Genomic DNA, 11999 nt, shown 5'->3' with positions numbered 1-11999 from the left:
AGGCGCTGGGGTCGAGGAGACGAGAACACGTGGGTTCGGCCTCTGTCAACTAGCCTTTTTCTCCCGCAGTCGCTGATTCGTCGCCCATCAGCTGAGGCTTCCTGCAGAGAAATCCTTGCTCTTCCGCCGGCTTTTGTATTTCGTTGTTTCTTGCTTTTGTTTCTCCTTCTTCTGCATAGATGCCATGCTAGGTGCGGGAGATTCGCAAACCTCTCGTTCAACCTGAGCGCGAATCCGCTGATATTTGTCAAAAGACAAATTTACCATACTGTGTTCTAACGGTCTTAGGGGTTACAGTTAATTGTAATCACGAGTAGCGTTTCCCGGTATTTTTCGAGTGTTCAATTTTCTGGGCCGCATCTCCGTTTCGCTTACTGTGTAACATTTACGAAGGGATGTGATTTTTAAAAATCCATATATTTCTTTTTGGACGGGAAGGGGGACAAAAGTAAAAATCAAACAAAATTGGTATCCTTTGCGCAGCCGTCAGAACTCTCAAGGCCGGTCTTTGTTTCCACCCGGTGACGGATAAGCAAACACTCCCGCAGGTCCCCCGCTTTTTGGTTGGACAGCGATGAAGGGAGTTGCCACGGCGCATGCTTCTTGTGTTTCAAGGGCTCCGGCTTAAAGGGAAGCTGGCGGGCAACGGAAGCTGTTGCTATGTTCGCTGCTCCAGTAATTGCTGGAGTACAGGCGAGTTTAGGAAACAGAGCCGGTGAGTGTATGGGAGGGGTTCCCTGGGTCTCAGGGGAGGAAGCAAGGCCATCTCTCTCTGTAGATTAGTTGTTTACTTTTACTTATCACAGTGGGTTTTGTACAGTGCAACACCCTCATCCCCATTGACATCCTTCCCCTGCCCTGTCTCTGGAGACCGACTTTGGTATCCTATAGGAGTCATTTTGTTTTCTGCTTCAAATATCTTGTACCCTTTCATCTCCTTCCGAGTTAACTGGCCGCCGGGGTGCATTATTATTTTAGTTTGTTAGTTTGATGTATATGTAAAGGACTTGTCCTAATCTTGCTTTGGGACCCATGAGGTAGAAATGCTGGACCTGGAGTCAGGAAGGACTTGAGTTCAGATGTGGCTTCAGACACTTGTTAGCTGTTTTATCTTTGGCTAGTCCTTTAACTGATGTCTGCCTCAGTTTACTGTCAGTAAAATAGGGATGATAACAGCACTTACTTCCCAGAGTTGTGAAGATCAAATGAGCTTATGTTTCTAAAGTGCTTTGGGAAAAAAACAAAACAAAACACTTTTTTTTTTTTCAGTAGTGTCCAATTCTGACCTTATTTGGGATTTTTCTTGGAAATTTACAGATAAGGAAAGGGAGACAATCAGGGTTAAGTGACTTGCCCAAGGTCCGACATTTAGTATTAGGGGCCAAATTGAAGATGAGGCTTCCTTAACTACAGGCCTTGAACTCTATGTATTGCACCACCTATCTGACCTGAAAAAGAACTATATAAATGATAGATATTGTTATTGCTTCATTTTAAGTCATAGAATTCATTTCCAGTTTATTTTAGTTAATATTCCTGAAATAATCTTTAATATCTTGAAGTTTTAAATTGATTTTTTTCCTCCCCCCTCTCTCAGCAAACTTCGGACTTCAAGTAATAAAAACTCTCTTGTGAAAAGTTAATGGAAACAGAAGACCTTTCTCTCATTAAGAATGGGGCTCACCTTAGTAGCAATAATCTTCTCCATTCCAAGGAATTTCACTCTGAAGAGCAGAAGAATGTTAAAATACCAGTGAAAAGGCTACATGAAATGGTTCCTCCTAATCCTGTACATGATTTGACTTTGCATAAAAATGAATCAGCATACATTCCCCCTGCTTTGTCAACAAATAAACCAAGTCCTGCTGACTTGAATGGTATGTGTTTCCATACTTTTTCTTTACTTTTCTTGATGATAATTTTTATTTATTTAGTACCTGTATTTAAAAAGTTAAAGGCAGTTTCTGTAGAAAATTTTTAAAAATTCAATTGGCAGAAATATTTCAAATTCTCTTTCTTTTTGGGTGGAGAGGGAGGAGTAGGGGTAACATTTGAAATACAAAGGTTTCCCTATTTTCTGCTTACTCTTTATAGTGATTGGAACAAACTATTGTTTTGTACAGTTTAGGTATTCAGTAATGATCTGTGGTCTATAGTTTTGAAAAGCATATAAGCTGCAAAACATTATATTCTTAATAGAAACATTGTCATCAAGAATAATGGAAAGATGTTTAGTGCCTTTGTAATGCTTTTGCCTTGTATAGTATTTACTTTACATTCTATACTATTCCCATTATGTGATTCATTTTTTTGGATGTGCAAAGATTTTATCAATGCTATTGCACTCTGTGTATTTTTGAATTTCATAACTAAAACTGGATGGGTTTTCAGAGTCCATTAGGCCAACTCATTTTATAGATAAGGAAATTGAGACCCATGGAGGTTTAGGGGTTTGTCCTATGTCATACAGGTAGTAAATGGGCTCAGGGCCTCTGACTTCAGAGTTCTGTTTTTTTTTCCACTTTGCCATTGTGCCATAATTGTGTCATACAGGATCTTTAATGCCTCTGAGTCTCAGGTGAGGACCAGCCTTGCCAAGTTTGGAAAGTCTGATTATAAGAAATTTAGCAAAAATTTTTTTCTTTGTTCACATTAACTAGAAAACATCTTATGATTATTATTGGTTTGAGAAAGTAATCATACTAATGAAGTATAATTATCTAAATTCAAAGGCATTATACTACATCATAAAATATTTTAAATTTATGTCACTTTGTTGATTTAGCTTCCTATAGACCAGTGGCGTCAAATTCATAAAGAAGAGGCGGCCACTAATACATACATAGGAAACAGATATGCTAATGGATATAGTGCTGGGTTTAGAGTCAGGAAAACCTGAGTTCAAATGTAGTCTCAGATACTCACAAACTGTATAACCCTGGACTAGTCACTTAATCTCTGTTGGCCATAGTCTAGTGGAGATGGAAATGTCAAACCACTTCATTATCTTTGCCAAGAAAACCCCATACAGGCTCATGAGGAGTTGGATATGTTCAATCAACACATTTTTATGTATTCCTTTGGGCTACATATTAACTTATTTAAAAAATGTAATGATAACTATATTTTATTATACTTCTATTTATTTTGTTAAAATATTCCCAGTTTCATTGTAGTCTAGTTTAACTACACTTGGGAGTGATATGGGTTGCATGTTTGATAGCTTTGGTGTAGACCACTTAGAGTTTACTCAATCTGGGTGTGTGTGTGTGTGTGTGTGTGTGTGTGTGTGTGTGTGTGTGGTGCCCATTTGGACTCCAAAAAGTCAGTTTTTTTGGTTATTGAATAATCATATACACAACTAAGATTAACAATGAAGTGTGAGGTTCAGGTTATAAGGAACTAAAATTGACCCATTTTTTCTTTTATCAGGCACATCATACTTGGAATCCAATAGAAATCACAAATACCTACCTATTCCAAAAAATGTTACAGATCCCATTTTATCAGAAGAGGTAAGCAAAAACACTCTTTATCATCTTAAGTAATATATTTCAGTATTCTCGGAATATTTTTTTGACATAGCCAAGTTTTGTTTCTGTCTAAATTTAGCTTCTAGAAGAGATTTTTTTTCTGATAAAACTTTACTTACTTAATGGTATGTTTGGAATCTTCTTTAAAATGAAAGAATTTGCATAAAATAGAGATTATCCATTAATAAAATAATTGCCATTTTATGAATAATTAAAGAGGAGTACTATTTAGTGGTCAAGTTACTGTTAGAAATGTCACAGTACTTGGTCATCTAATTTCAGGGGCCATCCAAACTCAGCTGAGTCTTGATTGCTACAAATCCTTTGTTTTTCTCTGATCAACTCTATTGTATTCCTACAGTGGTTGTTCCAAATCTTCTCTGACCATACCTGTCCTTGTTCCCAGCAGAAGATTTTGTCTCATAATTCACTGAATAAGTTGAGGCCATCTATCTTGAGTTCCTTTTCTCTTTTTTCCATACTTCAGATTGCCTCAGAATCATCTCCCATCCTTTCAGTCTTGGTGGATTTCCTCTAGTATCTTGCCTTTTTGATTACCTATCATTCCCGAGGTCCACTTTATCTATTGGCTTTTTTCCTCCCTAGTCTCAAACATATCAGATTTCTTCCCTCCTTTCCTCACTTAACCCTATAGTCCATCCTGTCATCTTATATCCCTCTGCCCCTTTATAGCCAGATTCTTATACTTGTTGTAGAAAAGTAGCTTTTTTTTGTTGTTGTTTTCTTACAATATTAAGTCCAACCTATCTTTTTAGGCTGCTTATACATTTCTTATACTTCCCTATCACCTTGTAAATGCCTGAAATATACTCCCGCATCATCTTTTCTTCTTAAAATTATTGGCTTTCTTCAAGTCTCACCTCAAATATCACTTCCTTTAAGAGACCTTTACTGGGGGGCAGCTAGGTGGCTCACAGATTAAGAGTTAGGTCCAGACATGGGAGGTCCTGGATTCAAATCTGGCCTCAGACACTTCCTTGCTGTGTGACCTTGGGCAAGCCACTTAACCCCCATTGCCTAGCCCTTACTGCTCTTCTGTCTTAGAACCAATACCAGAAGGCAAGGGTTTTAAAAAAAAAGGGACCTTTTCTAATTTCTCCTAGTTGTTTATGGACTTCCAACCTCTATAGCCTCCAATTATTTTGAATGTATTCCCTATTTATTTAACTTTGAATCTATTTTATGCCTCAGTGGCATATAAGCTGCATAAGGTTAAGGACATTTGTATTCATGAGGCTTACCTAGGATAATGTCTGGTATAGTAGAATACTTAATACTTAAGAAATATTTTATAGTTTATAAAGGACTTTACAACATCCCTGTAAAGAAACACAATAATTTGACACTTCATTACATGACTATTCAAACTCCTTTTCTGATCATAAATCTCTCTGAACTTGCAACTAAAATCCATATAAAGAGTTTCCAGAATTTGAAGGTAGTTCAGATTTCATCCTTCAACTCATATTTGAATTAAGAAATCCTCTCCATACCTTCCTTCTTAGCCTTTGCTCAAAGATATATAATTCAGAGGAATCCACTACCTCTTAATATAGACTATTCCAGTTAAGGACAACTACTTTAGAAATTTTTCCTTTAGATCCACACTAAATTTTCTGGCTCAAGGTTAACTTACTGCTTCTAGTTTTGTGCTCTGGGGCCAGGGGGAATGTTCTACTTCCACATGATAGGCCTTTAGGAACTTGAGAACAACTTTTTTCCTCCTGTTCCCATTCCCCACTCAAGTCTTTTCTCTCATTAGGACAAAAAGGTTTTCCTTTTTATTATAAATTTTATAAATATCAAACATGAACATTTGAATATATAGCAACACTAAGAAAGCTATTATGTTAAAAACTATGAACCTGTTACTTTTATTTTTTTAAAGTGTATTTTAGTCTAGATAATAAAATTTTCTTTTTGTTCTGAATGTGACAAACACCAGCAATTATAAAAATGCCCATTTACAAAGGAAGGCTGAAAAAAAGGTCATTACTTACATTAAAAAAAGCATATTAACATTTATTAACTTTGGTCCTCCTTCCCTCCCTCCCTCTCTCCCTTCCTTCTTTCCTTCCTATCCTTCCTCCATTCCTCCCTTCCTTCCTTCCTAACCTCTCTCCCTTCCTCCCTTTTTTCCTTTGTTATTCTTCCCTCCCTCCCTCCAGAGGAGGAGAGGTTGCTGAGTAATTGGAGATAATGGTGAAAGGGACTCATGCTGGTTGGGCCAGCTAGAATAGGTCAAAAAGACCCTAATCACAAACCCCCTGATTGTTCCCCTCCTACTCTGCCGTGTAGGCTAAATCTACTCTTTGGAGTATATATGGAGAGATCATCAGCTTATTATTAGCAGAGTGAGCAAGTGTGAGAGTGTGAGCAATTTTCTTGTATAATTTCCTCTACCCTTCCAGTCTCTCCATCTCACTTGGATGAAAGTAGGGAACATAGTACTTGCCAGAGTCACATCATAAAAATTATCTTGTTTAATTTCAGTTTTTTTTTCCTACCTTCAAGGATAAGCCTAATGATATTTCAGTACCAGAGGTTTCTTTGGATAAAACAGATGAAAGTAATAGAGCAAAAGGTAAATGGGAAAATCCTTTTTCTGGACATTTGCTAAAGTTGTGCTAAAAACATTTTAAAGTTTTTTGTATTTTTGTTCAAATTAAACTATTAGAAGCAGTAAGAAAATTACTTTGTTATATATTGTTTATAGGATTTGTATTGGAAAAATAGCCTCATGGACATGATAGGGCATATGGTTTTGGATATAATTGCTACACAGACCTTGACCACATGTAGATTATAAATGTGTCTTCATGGTAAAAATTATTGAGTATTTGGGTATCATTGAACTTTTTAAAAGGATTGTTTTCCTCTTATTTTTCCTTTTCATTTAATTTCATTTGTTTGTTTATTTGCCTTTTAAAATCATGATCATCTGTGAGAGACAGCACAGTACAGTAGGACTGGCATTGAATTTGTAGTAAGATTCAACTCCTGACACTGCTACTTAACAACCTGTGTGACACTGGCCAAGTCTCAGAACCCCTTTTGGCTATAGTTTACTCAGTTGCAAAATCAAAGGAATTGGATTAAATGATCTTTAAAATACCTTTAACCTTTAAATGGTCTTATGACATCAAAAAATAAGTTAACACATTAATTTAGAAATTTAAAGACCTGCTTGAGAATGTATAGTAAAAGAATATCACCATTAGTGGTAGGAACGTGAATTGAAGTTCTGGTTTTCTGGTTTCCTCTTAATAGATAGTCTTTCTAAAAAATCAGACTTCATGCTTTCTAATTTGAAACCTACTTTTGTACTTCGTAAATAAGAAAATTAATGCTAATAAGTGAGGAGTAGAATTTTGTTTTCTTCATGAAGAAAAGAAAGCACAAATTGGAGGGAAGCATGTTAAAAGACTAGCTATTTTAAATTCCCACCTCCAAGAATCCTGGTGTGTTGTTTCTTTTACTTGTAGAGTACAACAAACACTTGGTCTTGAAACTGACCTTCTAACCTCTTAGTTGAAGTCTGGGCTCATTTAAATCTAAACAGGGAGGCATTCTTAAGTTTTACTGTTTGATATGGAAAAGTCAACAAATAGACTCCTTCCTTTTTTTTTCAGGGGAGCTTTTCATTCCTCTGGAAAATTTTTTGGGACTAGAACAATCTAAGGTTCCCAAGATTGTACTATGTCACTTTATTATACTATGTAATATGTCTATACAGAACTATTCGATTCTCTGAAACAAGATGTTGCATTTCAAGGGAAAAAAAATGGTTCCTGAGATTCAACTGCCTGGATGAATGCGGTTGGATTTGGGCAATTATCTTTGCTGGATTGGTTCCCAGATCTGCTGTTGATGTCATTTTTCCTTTACAGTTAAGATTGTGAGATGGACTATCTTTTTAGATTAGATGGCCTGAAAGCCAAGGAGACTAGGCTGCTTTGTTACTGACTTTTGACTCTGGGCAAGTCAGTTAATGTCTCTTTGCTCCAGGCAACTCAATAAAACTGCAGGTTCTCTTCACCAGAAGTAGCAGGTCTGGTTTTAAAAAAAAAGAAAAAAAGCATGATTATGGTTATTGGGGGTTTTGCTGATATGATTTGGTGTATGCATGTCTTTGGCTTTTGTGTATGGAGGACCCATAATCCTGGATCCCTTTAATAATATCAAAATATTTATTATTTAGGAAGAGAAGTTTATGCTTTGAGCAGATAATTTAAAATCTTGAATGTTTCTGAAATGTATATATTTTTTTGCTTTGCAGTAAATGATATCTTTATTTCTCAGTATGCCACGGGTCAGAAAGATGTTCTAAGAGCTGTTTTAAAGCAAAAGTAAGTTTGACTTGAGAAATTAAATTTGCACTCTTGTTTATCCTATTTGTTTCCCAGAGTAATAATTTTTTGATTATGCTTTAGTCATTGACAGAAATTACCCTTTATACTTCATATAGTTTGCCTTCAAAAGGAATATCCAGTTTTAGAGAATCTTTCCTCCCATTGGTTGCCTTTTTCAAGCTCAGTGTACTCTAAAGAGGGAGAGCCCAGATATCCTTTTTTAAAAAGGTATTAGCCATTTAAAAAAATTTTGGTTGTTGCATTTTGCTTTTTACATTATATCTTTTTTGAAAATATTTCTCCTTCCATCCCACTAGCTAAGTCTTCCCTTGTATCAAGCATTAACATTTTTTTAGGAAATCAATCTGGCATTTTACTGACAGCGTATGTGATGTTTCCCGCCTAGGGTTCCTCTCCTTGTACAGTGAAATGAAGGAGTAATATGTTTAAAATTTTTTTCCTTGAAGCCAAAATTGTTCATTATAATTCTGTAGCGTTTGCTTTTATTTTATTCATAGCTAAATTGTTTCTTCCAGTAATGTGCTAACAGTGTAGTTAATCAATTTCACAGAAAGAGTTGGAGTAGGAATGTAGATAAAAGCATACTATTTTTCACTTGTTTATTTGGCTATATGTTTTTGAGCTTTTGGTTTTATAAAATTATTCATTTACAAAAATGAGTAATATGGAAATATATTTTGTGTGATAATACATGAATTGAATTGCTTGCCAGCCAGCTCTGGCATTGGGGAGGAAGACATTTTGGATCATATAACTTTGGAAAACTTAGGTGGAAATTTGTTATACAAAAATGTAATTGGTAAAAAAAAAAAAGTTTGAAAATTAATCAACCTCATAGAGCATCTGCTGTGTACCTAGCATTGTGTAGTTCAAAATAGGTCCATCACTTCAAGGAGCTTCAAATCCATTTGAGGAGAAAGACCTATACATTGCAAGATGAGTAAATAAATATAAAAGGATTTTGCATTCATGTAATAAAATAAAAAAAAACCAAATTGTGGCACAAAAATAATTTTATGATAGGGTCATATCTTAATAGAAGCAGTATGGTACAATGGATAGTCAGGGAGACCTAGATTTCTACCTTTTATAGGTAGTTCTGTGGCCATGGCCATGTCACTTAATTTCTTTTATTCTTAGTCAACTCTTTAATAACATAATAATATATTTAATTTATATATAATTTAAATATAATAATATATTTAATAACTTTTCTGTCTGATATGGAATTTACTCATTAAGAATTTGCAATGATGAAACCGCATGTTTTTGACACACTAATATAAAATAAGTGCTACTTAGGGGCAATAAGTAAAAAAGTGAAATTAAGGAAATTAGGAAAAAGAATTAGAGGAGTTTGGGAAATGATGGTGGTAGGGGGAGATGGGGCTTTTTTTTTTTTTGTATCCTTTGGAGTCATGTACTTAATCCATTCCTGTAATATTGCCATGTAATGGTTGCATGATATCATGCACTCCCCTTGGAGGGGGCATGTTGGTTACTTGGTTGTTAAATGGAAAGGTGTTATTGGAATCATCTCTTAACCAGGAAGCTTCTAATTAGCTGAAAAGCCTGGGATTGCAGCTTGGTTGAATGATCTTCAGTTGGAGTTAGGCCACTTCCAAATCTGGCATAACTTAGAGGGAAAATTTATTGGGAAAAGATATTATTTTCCTTTTTGATCATAAGGTATCAAGGTATACTGAGGGGATAAGGGGAATAATGGTGGGCTGAACTGCGTTAGAGAAAGTTAGCTAAGAATGATCATAGAATTTAGAGGTAGAAAGGACTGTCAAAATCATCAAGGTTAATTACCTTATTTTAAAGATGAAGAACTTGAAGACCAGGAAGTTTGGGCAATTTTCCCAATTTCAGGAGCTATCTAGCCTGTACTGGGTATAATTGTCTTGGATGCTTTTTAATTATCTGAACCTTAGTATTGTTATTTCCATAAGTATTCTTTTTCTTTGAACTTTACTACTTTAAATAGCATGAGCATATTTTTCCTAGGATAGTTAAGAACAAAAAAGGGAAAAAAAAATGGTTCCACTCAAGTTAATAGAAAGGCAGAAACATGGTCCTTGCCCACAAGGAACTGATATTCTTTTTTTAATTTTAATTTTAAAAAATATTTTAGAAAAAATTTTCCATGGATGTGTGATTCATTTTCTCCCCCCCCCCCCCCCCCACGCATTTTCACTGGGTTTTACATGTGTCATTGATCAAGACCTATTTCCATATTATTGATAGTTGCACTGGGGAGGTCATTTAGAGTCTACATCCCAAATCAACCCATGTGTTCAAGCAGCTGCTTTTCTTCTGTGTTTCTACTCTCACAGTTCTTCCTTTGAATGTGGATAGTGTTCTTTCTTATAAGTCCCTCAGAATTGTTCTGGATCATTACATTGCTGCTAGTAGAGAAGTCCATTACATTCGGTTGTGCCACAATGTATCTGTCTCTATGTATAATGTTCTCCTGGATCTGCTCCTTTCACTCTGCATCTGTTCCTGGATGTTGTTCCAGTTCACATGGGATTCCTCCAGTTCATTATTCCTTTGAGAACAATAGTATTCTGTCACCAGCAGTTACCTCAATTTGTTCAGCCATTCCCCAATTGAAGGACATTCCCTCATTTTCCAATTTTTTTGTCACTACAAAGAGTGTGGTTATAAATATTTTTGTATATGTCTTTTTCCTTATGATCTCTTTGGGGTATAAATTGTAATGCAGGATTTATGCAAGATTTCTTGCATTTGCTATATTACCCTAGGCAATCCTGTCTGTTAGGAGAATGGAACTCTGGCCCAGCAGGTGGTAAGGCTAGATTGACGGGCAGACAGTCTTTTAGTGCCCTTTGGGCACAGAGGAACTGATATTCTAATGAAGGACACAATAGTGGAGGCTGTGTGGGGAAATCTAGAAAGACTTCTTGTAGAAGGTGGGATTGTTACTAAGTCTTGATGGGGACTAGGGAATCTAGTAAGAAGAGGTAAGGAGGGAGAATATTTCAGGGATAAAAGCTAGCACAGAGACAGAGGAACAAGTAAGGTGTTTGAGGAACAGCAAGGAGGCCAGTGTATTTAGATTGTAAAGTAAATGGTGGTCTGTAAGATGTGAGAAGCTTGAAAAAATAGCAAGGAGCCAGATTGTGATAGGCTTTGAATGCCAAATAGAAGATTTTATATTTAATTTGTAAGAAATAAAAGTAGAACTCACATCCTTATTTTTCATAAAGTTTATTAGTATTTACTTGGATAGGTAAAGGCAGAGAGATAGAGAGAGAAAAGCCTATTCTAGCTAGCCACATGAATGACCTCAACATGGCTCTCTCAGCCACCTTCTTCTAGGCTGGTCACTGCAGAAAGAGAGAGCCTACTTCCTCTCCAACCTTTTAACCTCCTTCTCCCTTCTTGGTCAAATTCAATCACATCTGGATCAAACTCACTCATGTAACGTGCACTGGATGAGGTAACTAGGAGTACAGTGAAGCAGGTAGGGAGGGCCCCATGCAAGATTCTGGGAGAGGATTCCCTTCACACAGATTCCAGATAGTAATAGGGATTGGGGATGGTTGTATCTATTTTAGGAAGATCATTTTGATAGCTGAGTTAAAGATGAACTAGAGTAGGGAAAGACTAGGGACTGGGGACCAAACAGAAGGCTATTGCAATAGTCCTGGTGTGAGGTAATGAGGGCCTGCATTAGAGTGGTGTTACTAGAGTAAAGAGAAGGGGATGTATATAAGAATTGTTGTAAGGGTAGGACTAATGAAACTTGACTTTATATTGGCTAAGGGAGATGAATGTGAGGAGTGTTATAAATAAAAATTAACCTTGGGAACTTTATTCTAAATTTATAAGTATTAGTAAAGAGAAAGAAAGATACAAATACGGTTTCCAGTCTATTTAATTCAAAGTCCCCAGCTATGTTTTCAAATTGTAGTTCCTGGATTTGGCAGTGACTCACTGCTTCACTGCTTGCCAGAGATGGCTTATATTGATAATCACCGGCTTGCCAATAAAAGAACTCCTTTCACAAGTCCAAAAAATGTCAGAGAGTGTGAGCCTACTT

At 36.1% G+C, this 11999-nt stretch overlaps 1 protein-coding gene across 1 annotated transcript in view; it reads left to right on the top strand.

The window, feature by feature from the left end:
* Positions 1-1642: 1642 nt before the first annotated feature.
* The window catches only part of KIAA0586 (KIAA0586 ortholog), a 152007-nt gene continuing 141650 nt past the window's right edge, over positions 1643-11999 (top strand). The window contains exons 1-4 of the mRNA XM_044659964.1: positions 1643-1877; positions 3433-3515; positions 6069-6138; positions 7834-7903. Coding sequence (XP_044515899.1) covers positions 1643-1877; positions 3433-3515; positions 6069-6138; positions 7834-7903 — 458 coding nt within the window. The remainder of the gene's footprint in view (positions 1878-3432; positions 3516-6068; positions 6139-7833; positions 7904-11999) is intronic.

This window comes from Gracilinanus agilis, chromosome 2, assembly GCF_016433145.1.
Source record: "Gracilinanus agilis isolate LMUSP501 chromosome 2, AgileGrace, whole genome shotgun sequence".
Lineage (NCBI taxonomy): Eukaryota > Metazoa > Chordata > Mammalia > Didelphimorphia > Didelphidae > Gracilinanus > Gracilinanus agilis.
This window is presented reverse-complemented; position numbering and strand designations above follow the sequence as displayed.